General features: G+C 43.1%; 3 protein-coding genes across 3 annotated transcripts; 1 reads left to right on the top strand and 2 right to left on the bottom strand.

Moving 5' to 3' along the window:
- Positions 1–1,574: 1,574 nt before the first annotated feature.
- On the bottom strand, positions 1,575–2,786 carry LOC121786736. Its single transcript, XM_042185367.1, has 2 exons — positions 1,895–2,786; positions 1,575–1,705 (listed from the first exon to the last, which is right to left on the bottom strand). Exons 1-2 carry the CDS (start codon positions 2,784–2,786, stop codon positions 1,575–1,577), a joined length of 1,023 nt encoding a protein of 340 aa, XP_042041301.1.
- A 4,469-nt stretch (positions 2,787–7,255) lies between these two features.
- Positions 7,256–8,881, top strand: LOC121785829 (protein FAR1-RELATED SEQUENCE 5-like). The gene is made up of 2 exons (XM_042184286.1): positions 7,256–7,345; positions 7,934–8,881. Exon 2 carries the CDS (start codon positions 7,959–7,961, stop codon positions 8,694–8,696), a length of 738 nt encoding a protein of 245 aa, XP_042040220.1. The 5' UTR covers positions 7,256–7,345; positions 7,934–7,958; the 3' UTR covers positions 8,697–8,881.
- A 2,309-nt stretch (positions 8,882–11,190) lies between these two features.
- Positions 11,191–15,445, bottom strand: LOC121787723 (vicilin-like seed storage protein At2g18540). The gene is made up of 8 exons (XM_042186543.1): positions 14,905–15,445; positions 13,945–13,990; positions 13,577–13,626; positions 13,413–13,454; positions 12,908–13,021; positions 11,821–11,899; positions 11,666–11,737; positions 11,191–11,582 (listed from the first exon to the last, which is right to left on the bottom strand). Exons 1-8 carry the CDS (start codon positions 15,366–15,368, stop codon positions 11,535–11,537), a joined length of 915 nt encoding a protein of 304 aa, XP_042042477.1. The 5' UTR covers positions 15,369–15,445; the 3' UTR covers positions 11,191–11,534.
- Positions 15,446–22,720: the final 7,275 nt, after the last annotated feature.

Below are 22,720 nucleotides of genomic sequence, written 5' to 3'. Positions count from 1 at the left end.
ATGGTAGAATGCAGTGATCAGCTTCCTAAAGGTTCTGATGATGCAATTTCTCCAAATAACGTATTTGCACAAGTCATGGGGAAAGATAAGTTAGGACACGCAAGGGTGATGGGTAAACGAGTGTGCCCCTCGGATATATGGAATGGAACTTCTAAGAGTACATCGAACCGTTTACTAATGAAATACAAAGAAAAAAATGCTCGACTAGAGGCTATGCTTGAGACACAACAAAGAATTTGTGCTTCGCAAGTACACGAAGGGCCAGATATAAGAGTTTCTGAGTCGAGCTCACTGAATCCTACCTCAACTGATGTTGATCAGGTATCTTTGCTTTTAATTTTATAGAATTTTGAAATATATTTCATATTAAAAATGGTTATTAATCTATTTTCATTTTTTGGAGGTTGGAACGTATGTTTATCTCCGGAGTATTTTCACAAACAAGGTTGTTGCTAAAGGATGTATTTATAGCATCGATCCAAATACAAAAGTTGGAGGACAAGCATTAGGATTATTGGTGTGAAATAAATGTTAAAGTTGTAGTTGAACCTCAAGTGCAATTGATAAGGCCCTACGAAAACTTTCAAGAGTTGTCTCAAACAGTTGGGCATATGATTGCTTGGCCACGTTCTTTGGTATATTTTATCAATGGTTTATCAACAAATGATTAACTATTGCATTTTAGTTTTATTCTTATTGGATATCATCATTGTATATTGATAAGGCTCGTTTCATGCATGTGTTCTGTGATAAAATTATACTCAATTCTGTAATCTAACGTGTAAATGTGAGCCAGGTGTGTGTGAATTCCTCCATAACCAGATAATGAACAGTTCAACTGGGCGGAAGGACAGAACAAGAGGAATGAAGGAGAAACTGCTGTGCTGAGTTAATCAAGTCAGAATGGAGTGGAGCCAGCAGGAGCCTTCCCCATATGGAAGATTGAGCGTAATCCGAAGGCCCCTAAAGCCAAGGGCAGAAGTGACTTTTCGAGAGGACGGTACCCTAGGGATTTGAGCCCTACGTCTCTCTATATATACAAAGCCCAGCGCGAGTAGGAAAGGACGGATGAGAGGGATACATAGAGATACATCTTAGAATTCGGCTCTCTTCTAGGGCTAAAATGAGAGCTCATCTTACTCCACAGACTTAATTTTTGTCACACACACACACACTTGGGTTCTAGTTTTAGTGGGGGTGGTAGTTTAAATCAAGTTGGGAGTTGTGTAACACCGTTCCGAGAAGGGGCGAAGATACAATCTTTATTTTGTGTTTTGCTATGTTCGTTTTTAAGTTTCCTTGCTGTAATCAACTTGAATGTTTCGTTTTGTGAAGTAATTTCGATGTTATGAATTCAGCTTACCTTGGACTGTTCTGTTTCCCATGCATGAGTTTTCTGTTTCTCCTTTGGGTTATGATTTAGGAATATCTTCTAGCTGAGTAATTTTATCGCAGTTTATTTGGTTGGATCTGAACTGCTGACTTGCGTTTTTGTTTATTTGTTAAGAAATTATGGATGAATTGTTTAGGACGTTTAGATCTGGTTGTTCCTAAACCCTAATCACATTCATCATTCACTCAAAACTCTTTTCTTGCTGCACTCGCTTCTTTCTCGTGAATGGATATGGAGGCGGTGGAAAGTCGTTAGGAATACTGGATTTGCTTTTCTTAGGTTCTGTCTCATTGACCTCTTTGTCTTTCTCTCCTGCTGTAAGTCTTCCATTTAACTTAGATTCATCGCCTTGTTCTTTGCTGCCGGATGCAGCATGTTCTTGACCATATTGGGCATCCTGCACCAACGCGGGACTTCCCTTACATACCTCGTCCGCCCCTGCGTGCGAGGAATGCAAGCCTAACACCTCGTCCGCCCCTGCGTGCGAGATGTCGGAAGTACCTTGGTCGTCCATTAAAGGCATTGAATCCAAATTTCTTCCGCTTCTCAGGGTGACTGCTTTGCAATGTTCATTTCCCTTGGGGTTGGGCAATGTATCACTTGGAATGGTGCCGGGAGTTCTTGTATGAGAAGCTGTAGCAAGCTGCCCTATTTGTGTTTCCAAATTCCTCATAGAAGCCTCGAGCTGTCCAAACTTCTCAATTGTTTTCTCTTTGAAGAACTCATTCTCTTTTTGACTCTTTGACATGAAAGAGAATATATGTCCCATCTGATCTTCTAGTGATGGTTTCTTATCAAAACCAAGGGGTTGGGAGTTGTTTCGCCATTGGTTCCCACCATTGTTACTTGACCCAGCTTGGTTCCAATTCCCTTGTTGTTGAGACTTCCAATTCTGATGATTGTTATTGAATTGACCCCCTTGGTTAAAACCTTGGCGGTTATTGCTTATATAATTCACATCTTCAACTGTTTCTTGGGATTTGATCATTTGGCATTGATCTGTGTGATGCCCACCTTGACACAGTCCACATTTAACCATTGCAACAATTTGAGGTTGTGGGTTCAGCTGCATGGAAGATACTATTTTAACCACCGATGTCATTTGGGTGCTAATATTAGCTAGTTGTGCCTCAACCGTTGTCATTCTTTCGGATTCTACTGAAGCTCCAAAGGTATTTCCTTTCTTCTTAACCACTCTCCTTGGATTGTACCAGTTTCTTTGATTATCTGCTAGTTTTTGAAACAAGGTCCTCACTTCCTCATGTGTCTTATTATCAAGATCTCCACCAGTACTTGCATTTATAAGTCTCATGCTTTCATTGTTTAAGCCTTGGTAAAATTTGACAAGATCACGGCCAGGAGCAAGACCATGGCTGGGACACTTTCTCAACATATCAGTAAACCTTTTCCATGCTTCAGCAAAAGATTCATCATCTTGCTACCGAAAAGATGTGATGGCATCCCTCAATCTCTCGATCTTCATTGGTGAATTATATTCCAGGAGAAACTTGGATTTCAGATCTTCAAAAGTCGCCACATTGTACCCCGGAAGTGAGTCGTACCACTCTCGTGCTTTGTCTCTCAACGAAAAAGGAAAGAGAGCTCTCTTGATATTATCATGTGGTACATTCGCAGGTCTGTGGTTCATGGTCAACTCATAGAATGCATTGAGGTGGCTTATGGGCTCTTCGTCTTCACGACCATGGAACAAGGTGCCACCATTCACCAAGTTGATGTAGTGAGGTGGGATGCTTATGTTATCCGTAGCATAGGTGAAATTTCCCGGGTGATCAACTCCTGATCTGACAGTATCGCCAAACTTTTCCACAGGAGGAGCATTGTTATTATTTTCAGCCATCGACTCAGTTTCTGAATCACTGCTACTACTCCCAAAATTTGTTTCAAGAAGTGGATTTTCTCTCACTGGACTCTGATAGTCCTGATGTGTATCAATCACAGCTGAATTCTGCCCTCTTCTATGATGTATCAATAACCCAAATTGCGGTGTACCCTTAGATCTGGTTCGCATCCACTATTTTTTTTTCTGTTTTCAATTTTCTAGAACACCTACACAACAGAAAAGAAACCAAGCACAACTCAAATATACCAATTCTACCGAAAGCGAGACTCTCGACAACTTCGGGGTTAGTCTTAGAAAAAATGTGTGCTTGAATGTGTACTAGCAAACTTTAAAAAAAAACACAAGGAGTTAGAAAGATACTAAGACAAATAAAACACTCCTTCGTCTTCGAGTCCAGACGTGGTAGATAGCTATCACTCGTAAGAACACGAATTAAGTACCTACAAAATAAAATTAAAAAGATTAAATAAAAATAAAAATAAAACAGAAAGTTAAACAACCTATTGCCTCCCCCGGCAACGGCGCCAAAACTTGATGTGTAATTTTAGGTCTTTTTAAATCAGAATAGATATGCACTCAAGTTCACAAAATTATCCCTAATATTACCACTTCACTGCAAGAGTACAGCTTCGTGTATAGTAATTTAAGGTGTCGATCCACAGGGAAGGTAAGTTCGTTTAACTCCAAATAAATAAAAATAACAATAAAGATTAAGGTTTTTGTTTGAAGTTCGTTTTCTGAAAATAATGAAAAATAAAGTTGAATTCAATTTAACACAAGCGAGAAAATTGTTACTCCAAACACTTGTAAACAAGACACGGATTAATCTTATGCATTCAATTCTATCTCATACGTTCGGGACAATTTAAAATTATTCACCCAGCAAGCACTAAACATGCTAAGCATCAACTAGTCAAAGAATAGCTAAACACTTACTCTTTAAACCAAATTCAATAATCCTAAGAACCCTACGGAAGCGCGAGATTCAAAGTACAATTGCAATTAAGATCAAAATCCATTATCAAGTTGTCATCTAAACAATTCCAATTGATAATTCATTACCACCACAATCCATCTCAATTCAAGCTAAAGAAGCATTAAATCAAAACTATAGAATTATCACTAAAGATGCACCTAAAGTAATAAATTCATTCAATCAAATAAGTAGTAATAACGAACATGAGATAAAAACGAGCATAGAATAAATCACGAAATCAAAATGTCATACTACGTGTTTGGAGCAACACAAGATTCTTAGCCTAACATAATTAAACCAAGAACAATGATAAATGGAGATAAAACCCTAGAAATCATGGAGTAAATTTGAAGCAGATGATGACTGGAATTTTCTCCGTTCTCTTCTCTCTTTCTCACGCTGAATTCGTGTGAGATCCTCCCCTCAATTGCTCAATGGAATTCTATGTATTTCTCTCTGTTTCGTATGGTCAAAAGTCTCCTCCTAAAGTCAAAAGTTGCGTCTGCCTTTTATATGTTGATTTCCTCCTCCAAGTAAAATCACGTCTCCCTCTTTTCCTCAACTACTTTCTTTTTCTTTTTTTTCTTCTTCTTGGTCAAGTAAGTCACGATTCTTTCCTCCAAATCCTCAACTACTTTTATTTTTTATTAATTGTTAGGCCCCACGTGTATAGTTGCTGACCAAAATAAATAAATCTCAAATTAGACTTTAGGCCACATGTATATCTCCAATATGTATGTACATATATCAACAAATAAATAATAATTAAACTTTAATGATAAATTGATATATGATTTAATATAACAATTAGGAGAAATCTTAGAGTAAAATTAACATTATTTGATTTACATCAGCGGGCTCGCCTAGAGTGTGTAGCGGAGGGCTCTTCGGCTTGCTCTTTGTTCAGGTCGAACGATTGTGAGCCGCTGCCGCTGCCGCTGCTGTAGTCCCCGGCAATGTTGTGTCTTGTCTGCTTCGGCGCTGGAGCCTGCTCTTGCGCACAGATGGCCTTGAATTTCAGGCAATCCTCGAGAACTAGATACTCCTCCCACATTGTGAACTTGGGATAGCCCAGCGCGTTGTATTGGCTCATCGAAAGTGTTTTCACGTCAGCCTCGCTTCGGCCACTCTCCGCATGGAGCAGGTTGTTCTAGTATATGCCCGTGAACCGCCGGGTGGGCGGCAGAATCCTAGACCACTTCCGCGTCACGCGATTTGGCACCGTGAGGTTTGAACTCGTTGTACGCCGCTACGACGCGCTTCCAAAAGCTCAACTCGTTCTGATCGGTGCCCACTATGGGGTCGGATGTGGCGGCATCCCACGCCCTCGCCACAGCAACGGACTCCTCTTTGGTGTAGTGAGTGGCCTTTTGCCGTCTGGCTGGAACTGAGCCGCTGGAAGCTCCGCCAGTCGCGGACCTGACGCCGCTGCCTGATCCACCGGCGCTATTGCCCGAGCTACCGCCGGCGCTGACATAGCCCGATCCGCCACCGCCACCGCCGCCGGACCCCCCGCCTCTCGTCGCAACTGGCGTATCTGGTACGCCGGAACTAAGCAGATTGAACATCATATCCAGTGCGTCTTGATCTGCCTGAGTGAAAGGAGAGCTGTTGGATTGGTAAGGGGTCTCCGGACGCGGATGGTGAAGGGCGTCGAGGTTGGGTTCTGTAATCTCCAAACGGCGAGCGGTTCAGATTCCTCGGCAAAGGTTGGGGCGTTGGACTCGAAGACCTCCACGACTTAGATGGTGGAGGAGTTGGACTCGATGCCCACGGCGGGGGAGATTGATTCCAACTCCATGGCTGGGACGGAGAGCCGCCATATCCTAACGGCTGAGAAGGATAGCCGCCATATCCCGACGGCTGGGATGGATTGCCGTCATATCCCGATTCGTGCGAGCCAGGTAATTCGTCGTCTCCAGCGTGCATTTTTAGAGAGTGGAAGTGTAGATAGTGAATGAAGGGAGAGTGTGTGAAAATGGTGAAAATGGATGGTGGGTGAGTGGTATTTATAAGAGAAATTTTCAAAAAATAAAAAAAAAATTCGTGGGGGCTAAGGCGCGCCGACCGCCGCCCCACTATAGACCGGCGCGCCTATCCCCCACCGCCCTGTCCTCGCCCCCTATCCGCCGCTACCTCGTCCGCCCCACTTTGATTCGTCCGCCTCGGGGTGGACGTCTCGGCCACTATAGACCGCCCTGTCGTCGCCCCCTCCGAGGCGTCCGCCCCCTTTTGCCTTTAGTGGATGCTCTAACTTCTAATTATATCCTCTTTCTCTTGCTCCAATTTTCAACTTCGAATCATGATTCATTACAAAATTTTAATTCCACTTATAATTCATTATAATTCATTGTAGTTGTGTTTTGGATTGAACTTTGATCCATGTGGAATTGTGCTTGGATGGAATTTTTCTAGGTTAATTATAGTATGTGTTATTCATTAATTTGGTCAAAATCGGGTTTAATACCGTGGGCCGTTAAATATAGACAAAAAATTTAGTGTAGGACCGATTGTGATCAGAGTTGAAATGTTCAGTATGCAAAAATTCCAAAGATAAAGTCTATGACCAAATTCGTAAAATTGGCATATGTTTATGACCAGTTTTGGCCTTTTACTCATTTAAAAATGTAGGCCTCACTATAGACTAACACTACTTTAACTACCATTATCTTCATTTCTCTTGCTTTACCATATCATTCTCATACTCTCTCTTACTTTACCAATTTTATTTTAATTCTAGTGTCATACTCATTGCCCATGTTTTTATGGGATAGAGAGAGTATATATATAAGTGGAATTCATAGTACACTAACTTATTCAATTCAATTTTTTTACATTTTTCAAAATTCGTGTTCATACTAAAAGAAGTGATTTATATTGTGGGACGGATGTAGTACTTGTAAACATAAAATTATACATGTGGACGTACTAGCCAAGAGAATATGGGTGACCACAAAATTTCGTGGTTGGGGGGTTGGGAGAAAGGACGGAATTGCCCTTGCATTTAAAATGGCAGCTTGCAAATCCCTGCCCTCTTTAACTCAGTCTCAATTGCTTCGTGCTTCGGCCCCACACAGTGGCCTCAAAGTAAGCGGCGGCCACGCCAATCCCTCCGGTACGCTTCCTCCTTTTCCGATTCCCTTTCTCCCTCGATTCGTGCGGATCATGAGTCAACCTACTTGCCTATATGCTCAATCCTCTCTCTTTCCTTTATTTGTTTTGTTGCAACGGAGAATTTTGAATCGTGTAACTGATGAATGTTGGGGATTGCAAATTTTTTATTCGGATTCGGATTCCATTCTGTGCAACTCCTTCTCTTTGGATTTTAATGCTAACAATGCCTAAAATTTCCAGGGTTGAAGAAGGGAAAGCGATTGTTATTGTTTTTTTCTTTTTCTTTTTCACTCTATTTTGTTCTGTTTCCAAGGTATAGGATTGATCATTTAATCAGCAGAGCTTAGCCTGTTTCAAAGCGAAAAAAGAAAAAAAATAGAATGTTTCCTTTTTCTGGTATGAATTGTATGAATGCAAATGGAGTAGTATTTAATATTTTGAAAGGTGCATCAAATAAATTATAGATGGCAGAAACATTACTAAAATGATTTAGTAGTATTTACATGTGATTTAACATTCTAGTTATCAAGATAGTTGAAATGATTGTAGAAGACAGGCGATCCTAATATGCAGAGTTTCTTTAATATAGGAACTAGTTATTGCACAAGATTTTGATGGATTATGAGATAAATGGTGATGTAAATGGCGAGGTAGTAGGAAGTTCTACTAATTACCAAGGAAGAGATGATGATGATGCAATTGTTGGGAGTTCTGCTGACGGACTGGACATTAAGGTGGACGAAGATTCCTCGGTGAGGGAATTGTTTCAACTGGATGAGTTGCAGGATGTTAATTGCGTCGACGAACCATATGTGGGCCAAGAGTTTGAGTCTGAAGCTGCAGCACATGCTTTTTATAACTTGTATGCGACGAGAGTTGGTTTTGTCATCCGTGTGAGCAAGCTTTCTCGATCAAGGCGTGATGGCACTGCCATTGGTCGGGCACTGGTTTGCAACAAAGAGGGATTCAGGATGCCTGACAAACGTGAGAAGATCGTAAGGCAAAGGGCTGAGACAAGGGTTGGTTGCAGAGCCATGGTTTTAGTCAGGAAACTGAGTTCGGGTAAATGGACGGTTACAAAATTTTTGAAGGAGCATACTCATCCTCTAACTCCTGGTAAAGGCGGAAGGGATCTCATTTATGACCAGTACCCCAACGAGCATGATAAAATCCGGGAACTATCGCAACAGCTAGCAGTTGAAAAAAAGAAAGTTGCTACATACAAAAGGCATTTGGAAATGATATTCGAACACATTGAGGAACACAATCAATCTCTTGGAAAGAAGATCCAAAACATTGTGAACAGTGTCAGAGATATGGAAACGAAAGAAGAAGTAGATCCTAGATCTTAGAAATATAGGTGATTGATTATTTTACAAACTTTTGTCCCTAGCTTAGGTCTGGACTGATATGAACTAGTTTGCATTGGGTTTTGTAGTCAGTCCAGTGTACATTAGTAGTAGGAATAGTGGGTTCAGAGTGTGTGTGTATTGTGTGCACTATCAATAGAATATGAATTGAGAGGTTTTTACATGAATTCAATATCTTGATAAAATTACTTTACAGGGAAAACATTTTGTCTCTGGATGATTGAATTCTGTTGTGTTGGTGGTTTTGTAGATTCATCTGCACTTATGAGTGTGAGAAATTGAATCCTTGTGTTTGTTATGGCATTACCATCATTGTTGTCTTGCTCAGGGAAGGCTGGCTGATAAGCTCCCTCACGACCACCACATTCCGAACTACTAGTTTCTTTTTCATTCCACGACGAATTTAACAAGTTTGAGCATTCCCTGCTCGTTTTCCTATTCCAACTATTAGGTGTGACATGGTCTCGATCTGATTCGGTATGCCTGGCATGGTCTCGATCTGGTATGGCGACAGGCCGACACCAAGTTGCCTTTGGCATCAATTTTGTCATGTCTACAAAACAAGCTCCACGCTTAGTTTACTAACACACAAAATCCACTCTATGCACAAATCCTTTTCCCCTAAATCCTATCAACACTTGCCCTAATGATATTAGTATCTTTTGTTTTGAGATCATTTACAACTATTTTCGTACTGTATAATTTCATCTACCGTCCGTCACATCAATTAGATTTTTCAGTATCTTAATTTGATTTTTTGCTTCTACAAATGTACTAAAGAAGCTATGTTCTGCTATTAGCAGGATTGTAAGTACTCCATCTATAGTTAGAGGTCTCCAAACTGAACCGGCCCGGAACCGTCACCGACGGTTCCGAACCGGAACCGGAACCGTCGGCGGCGGTTCAAACCGGGACCAGAACCGCCCGAACCGCCGGGCCGGTTCAGGTTCACAAAAATTGAAGAACCGTAACCGGCGGTTCCCGACACCTTTTCAGGCCTACTTCCTAGCCTTTTCATAAACCGCTCCCCCGGCCGCCGGTTTGGTCAGAAACTGTTGACGAAAACCGCCGGTTTCGGCCGAAAAACCGCCGGTTCCGGCGGAAAACCGGCGGTTCCAACGGTAATTTCAAATATTTGAATTTTTAAAATCGACGAAAACCGGCGGTTCCGACGGAAAACCGGCGGTTCGGCCGTTTTTTTAAATTTTTTTTTAATCACAATTTTCCCCTATAAATACCCCCCTCCTCTTCATTTCTACTCACCCCATTCTTGTGTTAATAAGAATTTCTCTCTCAATCTCAATTTCTCTATTCTCCATCCTCATTCTCTCAAGTTGTTTACGTTATTTGCGCTCATACTTTACTCTCACGTTATTTGCGCAAAACATGGAAGCCACCATGTTACTTGATGATTGGTGCTCCGCCGAAATTAGAGACCAAGAACCGGATTGGGACAATCAAGTAGTATAACCCGACCAAGACTACTTCCCCGACGAAGAAGAGTAGGCGCCAATTCTTCCGATCAAGCCAAATAGGTAAGCAATGTAAGAGAACTACGTGGACTTTGATTCCAAAATGCAATTGAGCATTGAGGATACGTAGGCATCTCAACTTAAATTTCAACTTAAATTTTAAATTTAAGTTTAAATTTAAGTTGAGCTCAAGTCCTTTTCCTTTATTTCTTTTTTCTCCCATTTGTTTCGAATATGTAATTTTGTAAATTGTAATCAAGACTTTAAGTCTTTTTGTAATTTATAATTTTGAAGTTGTAATTTCTAATTTTTACGTTGTAATTTGTAAATTTTAAGTTGTAATTTGTAATTTTGAAGTTGTAATTTGTATCAATAAAATTGCATTTGTACATCACTTTATTCTAATTTTATTTATGCAAATATATTTACATTTTTTACTTGAATAACAAATTTACAAAAAAAAAATTAAACGAACCGCCGAACCGGCCGAACCGGCCCGGAACCGGATTTGCACCGACGGTTCCGCGGTTCACGCGAACCGGCGGTTCACGGTTCACTAACCGGAACCGTCGAACCTTGGCCGGGCCGGTTCAGGTTCCATCATTTCTCGAACCGAAACCGGCGGTTCCGAACCGTGGTGACGTCTATCTATAGTTGAGACATATTCCTTTATAGGATTGTCCCACTACTGCGGAGTCATTTCTTCGTTTTGACAAAAAAGCAAACATATTTATTTTCTTACTTTATTCTCTTATTATTTCTCTGCTTTTTTCCTTTCCTACTTATTCTCCATTCACTTGACTCACTTTTAACATAATGTCTATAATCCCGTGTCGAAAAGAAACGCTTGTACAACAGAGGAGTAATTCATTTTATTTTATGTGTAATTCCAATTTGATAACTAAACAAACCAAGTTAATGTAGTTACATTATGCTAATTCATATTCAAACTCAATGCTTCAATGGCATTTTATCCAAGCACAAAGGTTAACAACAAACAGTAATGGAATAAATTATACCAAAATTCTGTTAAATAAGTCATCTTTCAGGAATATGAACCTTCCTGTCCATTTTTATGTTAGCAGGTTCAATATATGTAACTAAAGGATCTACAATCATGAAAAATTCATCAAAAGTGACCCCCACACCAATTTAATAAACATATCAACTATCGCAGGTTTAACGCGTATATTCTACGGAATCTACAAATACTACATCCCAGAAATTCGAAGATGAATATGAAAGGAGGTGCCCGACCACGACACACAAACCCTAAGTAACACCATTTTCTTCAGATCTATTTCCTAGAGAAGCCCGGGCGCCTTGCCCAGGAGCATCAAAAAGCTCCTTACATAGCAACATCAGGATCCAACCTTCTCTGAATAGCAGCTGCTGCCTAATTTTTTTTTAAAGAAAACCCCTGTTAGCAGATACAGTAGGAATGGAACATATTCAACACTTTTACAGGCAAGCCCTCACCTCAAAGTTGCCGAGCTTGTATTGATATGCCATCTCTTCCCTGAGTTGTGCTTGCTCTTTCATTGCTTGAGCCTAATAATATCAATTTCACCAGAATGAGAATACAACAAATTGCTGATGAAAGTGGGAAAACAAGATATACATAAACATCATACCATCCCAGACTGCATCGACTGCTGTAAAGCTTGGATCTGTTCTTCCTTCTGTCTTTCACGTTCTTTCTGCAGTTCTAGCCTGTAAAAGAGAACAGTTTGCAGAACATTATGGACTTCAGCCCTGGACTGTGTCATACTAATGCTCAGCAAAGAGCAAAGTTTGGCAAGAAACTCAAATTAAAAATAAACACGGCTACTTGGATTGCATATGTATAGTCGTTTGACAGCACATTTTAAGTATGCCGTTGTCACATCACAGTACCAGTTAAAAAAAGTATTGCATGAATTGGGGCCAGACATTATCTATATGAGAAAAGGGCAACTTCAGATCCAGATTACGGAGAAAGGCCAGTCCCAGTCACAATAACTCAACAAATTCTGACCAAGTGTGCTCACACTTATAGTGCTTGGCCAAAGTCAAAAAACTTGGAATCATAAATTCAAATCTAACCAGCAGAAGAATACAGTTCATTTCATAGCTACAATCACTGGATGACCTTTCATAGCCACAATATACTTTAATATGCCATTTTGTATGACGGAATATCCAAATTTAAAAATGAAAACAAACACTCCCATCATCTACAAAAAATAGTCCCATTGATGGAAGGCACGGATTTTTATGCAAAATCCGTAAAGTAAGATAGAGAAAGAAATAAAATGGGTAAAATAGGAGAGAGATAAAAAGTTAGTGACAAATTGGGAATAGTTTTCCATTTTTAGAATGAGACTAATTTTGGTGGGCGGGTGAAAATGGAAAGATGAGACCATTTTTTGAGGGTAGAGGGAGTAGTAAGCATAATCTATGTATTTATGATTTATTTAACATAATGAGGCACTGTGGCACCAATGCACGCTGGCAATTCTAAAAACCAATCAATTGCATTTTGTGGCTCTTATACTAATTCCCACTTTATGGGTAGGTTAACATTCGTCCAACTTGAACTAAATATTATAAAAGTTAACTAATACATAGTTCTTGGATCATAAATTTCTCAAACCAATGCTAGAACTTGTACGGTATGTAATCACAGCATTATCCAGTAATAACTAGAAAATGTGAAACTCAACGGAAAAAATTTCTCACCTTCGCTGTTCTTCATCATTGAATACAGTACGCTCAGACTCCTGAACTTTAGCAAATCCCTTTTTCATCTCCTTTTCCATTTTATGTTTGAAATAAGTATCAAGGTTGTAATACCTGCAAACATAATAACAAGATCAGTCTTGGACCAAAATATGCAGTACTGTAGTAGAGCTGAGAACAACTATAATTGCATAGTTTCATGTGTGAGGATACATACATACATACCTACCCCTCTGGAAAATAAAACCCAAAAAAGCACTTCTCTCAGTTGAATGCAATACACACCCCATGAAGTTCCAAAGCAGTGCGCAGAAAACTTATAAGTAGTGAAATAACAGAATCAACAATGTAATTCCATTTAACGCCACAACCAAAGAATACAAATCAAATTGCAAAGTAACAATGAGACAGATATAAGAATACATCTAAAGGAGAAAAAACATAAGACATAGCCAAACCTATAAACTTTCAAAGAGAGCATAGTAAAGAAGTAAAGAGGACTAACTTTTTGGAAGGGAAGGTTGCTGTGTTATGATCTTCCATGAAGCTGCCGAGACAACAAGCATTAGGAAATTTTAGTCCCTTAATAAAGTCATTGTGAGATGTCAAACTAATTTTCAGATGTATCATTTCAACGACGTCTAAATAAAATCAAGTGCAAGAAATTACTCTTTGAAGAGCTGCTTCTCTTCCCAATTGGCTAGACTTTCCAGGTTGACCTGTTTACGGAGCATTTAGAATCAGTATGGACATAATTAGTTATTCACACTCCAAAAAGGACTTGAAATCAACAAATAGAATAGGTCTACCCCAGAACATATACAGCATGCTGTCCCTCCAGAAATATCTATTTCTACGCATGTCTATTTAATATTAAAAATAAATGCAAGGAAAGCATGCCAAAAATACTTTGAAAAGATTTATCAGCCATATAGAGTGAACAAAACACTCACAAAGAACACTAAAAAAAATCAAAATCTCACAAGACTACAATAGTACAATTAAAGGAAGCTGATGGTATACTTTAAATGAATTACCTTTTTCACTTCAGATAACCATGCGGTAAATTCAGGCCGTTTATTCCTACAATAAATAAATCATGTTAATGAAAACTACATAGAAAGTAACTCAGCAAGGTACCCCACAGAAAAAAATACTAAGAAATGGAACCAAAAACAGTGATCATCTTGACAAAACAGGGAGTACAACAGCTCAGAATTGTTGCAAGATCAAGTGAAAAATATTGCACAATATATTCTTATCCTTGTAAGTTCCTTTTCTTTTCTCTATTGTTTTCCAGCAGAAAAATACTGTTAATTTATACTCCTTCCGTCCCAAAACAATATGCACTATTTCCTTTTTAGTCCGTCCCACAAGAATATGCACTTTCTATTTTGGAAACTTTTTTCTATCTAATAAGTTGGGATCTATTCTCCACTAATAATACTTTAACTCTTTTTTCTTTCTATCTCACTTTTACTTTACCAATTGTGCATTAAAACTAGTGTCGAACCCAAAGTGTGTATTCTTTTGGGACGAAGGGAGTAATACAAAAGCAGCAGACCTTGATGAACTTAAACCAGACTAGCAGAAGGTCACTTGAAAACACAAGCTAATCAGTTTCTAACATTAACCCCACATTATTACTTGGACCGAAAAACAATGAAGAAATCAATTTTGCAGCACAAAAATAAGTTATAACCATCTGTTACAGTATCAAAGCTACTCTCAAGCCTCAACCAGAAAGATAATCAGTTTCTAATCCTAACCCCACAGAATTATTTCCACCAAAAATCAATGAAGAAATCAATTTTGTAGCACATAAATAAGTTATAACCATCTGTTAAAATTCTCAAAGCTACTCTCAAGCCTCAACCAGAAAGAAGTCAGTTTCTAACCTAAACCCCACAGTATTATTTGGACCAGAAATCAATTTTGCAGCACATAAATAATGATTAAGAAAAAAGAAGAAAGGAGAATTGAGCAAATGAACATACCACATATCAGTCTCTCTAATAATGCCATACTTCCCCCACAAATTAGTGACGGCGCCTTTCTTCCCTTTCTCTTTCTCCTTCTTCTTCGCTTTCCGTTTCTTCTCCTCCTCCCTCTTCTTCCTCTTCCTCTCCTTGTCTTTCTCTCTCATCCGCCTTTCCTTCTCCTCTCTCCTCCTCTTCTCTTTCCTGTGCCGCCTCCTCTCGTCTTCGACAGAAGAGTCCTCCGAATCGTAGGAGTCCTCATCGGAGGCGGACGACGACGTATAGGAATCGGAGTCCCTGGACCGCCTCCTCTTGGAGCTCGAGCTTCGGGTTCTACTGTGGCGCTTGGCCCGTTTCCGGATTTTTTGGGAATCGCGGTCGGAGTCGGAGTCCGGATCGGGCTCGGATTCGGAATCGGATTTATGGTGGCGGCGGCGATTGGAGGGAGCGGCGCCGATTTCGATTGCCGGGGATTTGCCCATTTCTTGATTTTGGGTGAAAAAGGGAACACTAAATCGACGATTTATACCTAATTGTGCTAAAACCACGAATCTACTCTGTTCAAATCTATTTCAACGACTCTTTGTTCACTCACTAATAATGTCACTTAGGCCATCCACAGTAGGAATAGCCCAGCAATAGCTCAGCCATAGTCTAGCCACTGCCACATCATCAGCACTAACAATCCTCCTGCCATATCATCAAAACAAGCAAATAGCCCAGCAATAGCCCAGCCATAGTCTAGCCACATACTATCCACATAACTATTAACAAATATGTACAAAATGAAATAAATAACAATCACACAATATACGGAATTAAATTTACGACACAAAAACGAGAAAATTCACTAATATTAATAAAATTTAAAAAGTACATTAATTTAAAAAAATTACATAATTAAAAAAAAAACTAACGTCGTGCAGTCCTCCGCGCCCATAACTCCTCAATTAAATCCTTTTGGAGTCGAATATGAGCCTCCGTTTGGCGCATGTCGGCATGTGCTTGGAGGCGGCCGTCTTCATCGTGGGGTACCCCACTCCGTACGTTAGGGGCGGCAACGCCGTGGCTTGGACCAGCTTCATTATCGTCGTTGGCCCAATCAGTCAGTTGTCCACGTTCATCTTCGACAATCATGTTGTGCATGATTATACAGACGTACATTATATCAGCAATGCAGTCGACGTGCCACAAACGCGTTGGCCCCTTAACTGCCGCCCATCGAGCCTGGAGCACACCAAATGCGCGTTCCACGTCCTTGCGCGCCGACTCCTGCCGTACCGCAAAGTAGGCCTTCTTCTCATCTCCTGGGCATCGGATCGTCTTCACAAAGACGGGCCACCTAGGGTATATCCCATCCGCCAAGTAGTAGCCCATATCATGTCGGTTGTCGTTGGCGACAAAACTGATGGCCGGACCGACACCCTGACACTGCTCGTTGAAAAGGGGCGACGAGTTGAGGACGTTGAGGTCGTTGTTCGAACCAGCTATCCCAAAATACGCATGCCAAATCCACAGCCGGTAATCAGCTACGGCCTCGAGGATCATCGTGGGATTCTTTCCCTTGTAGCCGGTAGTGTACATCCCCTTCCAGGCGACGGGGCAGTTCTTCCACTCCCAATGCATACAATCTATGTTGTCTAACATCCCTGGGAGCCCATGTTCAGTCTAGGATGGTATAGTGACGACTGAAGGGGCAGTGGTTGAATCCTTATTTTGGACTATTTATTTGGAACTAGCCTACTTGCTAATGAAGTTGAACTGAAAAGCAGACTGATTTAGTGGAAATTTTCTATTCTTAATTAGAAATTATTTCCTAAAAATAAAATAAAAGCCCATAAATGCACTAAAGCTTCAGTTATGGAGTTTCTCCTTCATCCCTGATATTGTCCCGATCTTGAGAAATCTGATACGGTCAACAGCTGCAACAGCTGGAAGGTCTACAGCCGCCGCAAAAAGGGGAAGGAAGTTGGGAGAAGCGAGAAATTAGAGGAAGCAAGCGGTGGAAGCAAGAAAATAGAGGAAGCAGGCGGCAAGAGCAAGTAGTGCAGTTCCTGATTCTATGCATTTCAGTTAATTGCTTTTAGTATAAATAAATGTAAGCTAGGGAGTTCAATTCATCTTGGATAGATCATTTTGTATTGGACGACTTGGTCGTAGGCCTCTGCGAAGGAGTGTTACTCTTTTACTATTCCATCAATTCAAAGTGATCGTTCCTCTCATTACTACATTTACAACATATTGTTTTGAAGTGAAGAGCATAACTCGTGCTCTATTCCTCCCTCCCGCCTTTCACTCCTATCAATTGGTGCAGTGAACGATGGTGAACTCTCAGGCGGACACGCGACTGGACGAATTGGAGAAGGCGATGGGTGATTTGCAACAGAGTAACGTGTCGTTGGATGCGGCTGTGAAGGAACTGAATACTCAGTTCCGCCACACGGAGGACCAGGTGGCAGAGGTCCGAACCGAACTGACCGCCATGCTCCGGGAGATGCGAGCGGGTTTCGCCTCGCTGAAGCTCAAGGACCCTTCCCACCTCGACTACGGCCCCACATCAGCAGCACAGGGGTCAAAACAACCAAACACCGGGGGTGCCTCGGCGTCGCCCATGCTCACCTTCGACGGCTCGGACGCCCTCGCTTGGCTTGCACAGGCGGAACAATACTTCTTGATCTCGGGAACCGGCCCCGAGTACCGGGTGGGCGTCGCAATGGTGGCTTTGGCAGGCGCGGCCCTCCCTTGGTACCAGTTGCTGCGACATCGAGTCCCGGATCTGACATGGGCTCGTTTCGCAAGAGAGTTGATGAAACGCTTCGGAGGCACCGGGGCATTGAACGAATATGAAGCCTTCGCAGCAGTCCGCCACACGGGCTCTCTGACTGAATTCGTGGTTTGCGCAAGTTCCAGACATCTCTTGTCAGCAATATTTAGGATTTTTCATTGCTGCACTCAGTCCGGAGGTCCGCCTCCAAATGAAGGCCTCCAAAATCACCACCTATGAGGATGCGGTCGAATTGGCACTTGACATCGACATGATGGCGTCAGCCCAGCCTCAGCGACCGGCACCTGCTCAACCGGCCGCCCAGACACACCCATACACGGCTCAGTCTAACCGTTCGGTCTCCAAGGGGTATTCCCCAACCCCCACGTACTCCACGGCCTCGTCGAAACCGGTGTCAAAACGTTTCCGTAACGTGTCCCCGGAGGAATATAGGCGACACATAGCAGCATGAACCTGTGTCAAATGCGGGCTGAAGTTTGGACCAGCCCATAGATGCCCCCCAAGACTCTCAATGTCATGATCTGCGAGGAGAATGAAGATGCGGCTGCTGACTCCGAACTCGAGGACTTTGAGATTTTGGAGACAGGGGCGGAACCACAACTATCTGCCTTGTCACTAAATGGCTTGGACACGGCCAATACAATGAAACTATTTGGGAAAATCGCCTCACAACAGGTAAAAGTAATGATCGATAGCGGCGCAAACTACTGTTTTATATCCGAGGAGTGCGCACAGCGGCTCGAGCTACCGATTACCCCTACCTCGCCTTACTCGGTGGTGCTAGGCGACGGCTCCACACGTCGCGCAGCAGGGATGTGCAGGACCGTTCCACTAATATTGGAGAACGAGGAGTTCGTGGTGTCGTGCTACGTTTTTCCCCTCCGAAACATCGACGTCATTCTGGGAGTCGCATGGCTCGCATCCCTCGGCTACGTCATGGCTAATTGGAAATGGTCGTCAATGGATTTCAGAGCCAACGGTCGGCCGGTCTCCCTCAAGGGAGACCCGTCCCTCATGCGCCGGGCATGCTCCACCCACGACCTCCGCTGTCTCGAGGAGGGGGACGGTTGCTGGGTCCTCCGCGCCCTAAAGAAGGAAACCACGGCTGAGCCTTTCGAGATTGACTCCGCCCTATCCTCGGCAGCCAGGTCGCAATTACTCAGCTTGATTGGGGACTTCCCGGCGACCACAAGGGAAGGCGTCGGTTTGCCCCCCCACCGCCGCACGGACCACCGAAATACCGCTCCTCCCTGGCACCGATCCTGTTTTCGTCCTCCCCTATCGGTATAATCACTTGCAGAAAGATGAAATGGAAAAGCTCGTCGCCGAGATGTTGAGCTCCGGGGTGATTCAACCCAGCACCAGCCCCTTCTCAAGCCCGATCCTTTTGGTTCGCAAAAAAGACGGCTCGTGGAGGATTTGCGTGGACTACAGAGAACTTAATAAAAGGACGGTGCCAGACAAATATCCTATCCCAGTGATCCAAGAGCTTCTTGACGAGTTGCACGTGGCCAGGTGGTTCAGCAAAATCGACCTGAAGGCGGGGTACCACCAAATCCGGGTGGCAAACGAGGACGTTCCAAAGACAGCTTTTCAAACCTACTCCGGCCACTACGAGTTCCTTGTCATGCCATTCGGCCTCACCAACGCTCCAGCCACGTTCCAAAGCCTGATGAACGACATCTTCCGACCGGCCCTTTAGAAATTTGTCTTGGTGTTTTTTGACGACATTCTCGTCTACAACGCGTCTTGGGCGGATCATTTGCGCCACCTCCGCCAGGTTTTCAAGGTTTTGGCTAGCCATACACTCGTCGTCAACACCAAGAAATGTCTTCTAGGTCGGGCTAGCGTCGAGCATTTAGGCCACATTGTGTCGTTCGAGGGAGTAAAAATGGACCCAGCCAAAATCTCGGTTGTCCTCCGTTGGCCGACTCCGACGTCCCTAAGGAGTGTCCGCGGGTTCCTTGGGTTAACAGGTTACTACCGTCGTTTCATCAAGGACTACGGCTAGATTGCAGCCCCGTTGACAGAGCTCCTGAAGAAGCCACTCATTCCCCAATCCAAGACCGCCTGGACGTGGCCGACAGCAGCGGCCTCCGCTTTCGACTCCCTCAAATCGGCGTTGACGTCAGCACCTCTGCTCAAGACGCCGGATTTTACAAAGGAGTTCGTGATAGAGTGCGACGCCTCGGGCCGGGGCCTCGGGGCCGTCTTAGTGCAGGACCGTCAGCCGGTGGCCTATTTCAGCAAAACATTATCCTCTCGTTGGTTAGCCAAGTCAGCATACGAGAAGGAACTCATGGCCCTCGTCCTCGCAATCCATCATTGGCGGCCCTACTTGTTGGGTCGTTTCGTTGTGCACACGGACCAACGGAGTCTGCGCCACCTACTAGCCCACCCTTTAGCCACCCCGGCGCAACAAAATTGGGCGGCAAAACTCTTAGGCTACGACTTCGCCATCGTTTACAAGGAAGGCAAGTTAAATCGGGCGGCGGATGCCCTATCCCGCCGGATGATAATGCGCCGGAACTCGCGGCAATTTCGATTCCGTCATGCCCAGACTGGTCCTCGGTCCAGGAGACTCTATCGTCTGACCCGTCCCTCGCAAAAATCAAAGCCACCTTGGAGGCCGGTCAACATACTTCCCCACATTATGAGCTCATTAATGGAACCCTGTTCTATAAGGGGAGGATAGTCGTGCCGCCCCGTTCGCCTTGGATTCCAAAACTGATGGCCGAGTTCCATATCACGCCGACTGGGGGACACTCGGGGGCCTACCACACATATCTTCGGATTGCTTCAAACGTTTACAGGCCCGGAATGATGAAACATGTCACTAATTTTGTCGCAGCTTGCACAACGTGTCAAAGGCATAAGGCCGAAACTAGGTCCCCAGCCTCCTCCAGCCCCTACCGATTCCGAGTCGTATTTGGGAAGATATCAGCATGGATTTTGTTTCGGGGCTGCCGAGAGCCGGGGGTCTAGAATGCATTTTTGTCATCGTCGACCGCCTATCTAAATACGCTCACTTCATCGGCCTTAAACTCCCTTTCACGGCCCGACAGGTCGCGGAAGTGTTCATGGGCGAAGTGGTTCGGGTCGATGGTATTCCTCGGTCGATCGTCTCAGATCGCGACCCCATCTTCCTCAGCTCCTTTTGGAAAGAGCTGTTTCGCGCCACGGGTACCACACTTAAGATGAGTTCCGCCTACCACCCCGAGACCGACGGCCAGACGAAAGTTCTTAACCGGTGCCTGCAGACATACTTGCGTTGTTTCTCTTCTGACCGCCCGAAACAGTGGAACAAATGGCTAGCTTGGGCGGAATACTGCTACAACATAAGCACTCACTCGGCTTCGGGCATGACACAGTTCGAGACAGTATACGGTCGCCCCCCGCCCACCTTGCACGCCTTTCTCCCGGGGGAGATTCGGGCGCAATCCGTGCTGGACACCCTCCGCTCTCGCGATGAATGTTGGAGCTGCTGCGTCAGCACTTATGACGAGCCCAAGACCGTATGACAGCAGCCGCGAACAAGAGGTGCCGGGACGTCGAATTCAACGTGGGAGATATGGTCTACTTAAGATTCCGTCCCCACCGTCAGTCCTCGCTTTTCACGGCCCGCAAATAGGAAGTTAGCCCCTCGATTCTTCGGGCCCTTTCGAGTCGAGGCGCGAATCGGAAAGACAGCTTATCGGCTGCAACTTCCCGACTCTGCCCACATACACCCGATGTTCCACGTCTCACTCCTCAAACGAGCTGTGGGGGACGCACCGGTGGAGGCCACACTGCCCGATGGCCTGGTCGATGTTGCACCGTTGTTCCTCCCAGACATGGTGCTGGCAAGGCGGACTGAGCACCGGGCTGACGAACCCGTCGAGCAGGTCCTCATTAGCTGGGTAGGTCTGGAGGATGACGAGGCAACTTGGATGGATGAGGCAGACGTACGAGGGCAGTTTCCTTTCTTCAGCCTTGCGGACAAGGCTGTTCCGACGGGCGGGGCAATTGATACGGTCAACAGCTGCAACAGCTGGAAGGTCTACAGCCGCCGCAAAAAGGGGAAGGAAGTTGGGGGAAGCGAGAAATTAGAGGAAGCAAGCGGTGGAAGCAAGAAAATAGAGGAAGCAGGCGGCAGGAGCAAGTAGTGCAGTTCCTGATTTTATGCATTTCAGTTAATTGCTTTTAGTATAAATAAATGTAAGCTAGGGAATTCAATTAATCTTGGATAGATCATTTTGTATTGGACGACTTGGTCGTAGGCCTCTGCGGAGGAGTGTTACTCTTTTACTATTCCATCAATTCAAAGTGATCGTTCCTCTCATTACTACATTTACAACATATTGTTTCGAAGTGAAGAGCATAACTCGTGCTCTATTCCTCCCTCCCGCCTTTTACTCCTATCAAAATCTCTGATATTCTCCTTCATCACAACTTGAGAAATCCAAATTAAGGCATCTCTTAGCTAAGCATCAAGATGACAACCCATCCTCAACCTCCTTAGTTAAAGAATATGAAATAGGAGTAGCACAAATGGTCTCTTCAGTCTAACAAAAGAAAGAAGAAAAAAATTATTAATAAGTACATGTGAAAATCTAAACAATCATAGATAACAAAATTACCTCTGTCAAATCTGATCCAACACATAACTCACTTAGCCCAACATCAGATTTATATTCTTGAGAATCCAACTTTGGGGGAAGATATTTGGTTACAACTTCAGATAAATTGCAAGCCTTGTTAACAGTAAAAGGATTATTAATCCTAAACTCCAAATCATTCCGTATCTGCACCTTAAAGAGGACATTCTGACCCAAAAGTTTATCCTCTATTTTTTTAGGAATGTAATCAACTCCAACATCCCAGAATATTACAAACAAACAATTTTTAAATAATGAATAAATTTTTTTAAAAATTATCATTATATACACTTTATAAATAAAGAAAATTGATCCTCTACTCATAATATAAAAAAAATTCAAATCGAAACAAAATTTAATATATTTATAATTTGTGAAAAGAAACAAATGTTACTCAAACCACTTCCAAATA

The sequence above is a fragment of the Salvia splendens genome, chromosome 22 (assembly GCF_004379255.2).
Source record: "Salvia splendens isolate huo1 chromosome 22, SspV2, whole genome shotgun sequence".
In the NCBI taxonomy this organism is placed as follows: Eukaryota; Viridiplantae; Streptophyta; class Magnoliopsida; order Lamiales; family Lamiaceae; genus Salvia; species Salvia splendens.
Note: the sequence above shows the minus strand (reverse complement) of the source record. Positions and strands in the feature narration are given on the sequence as shown.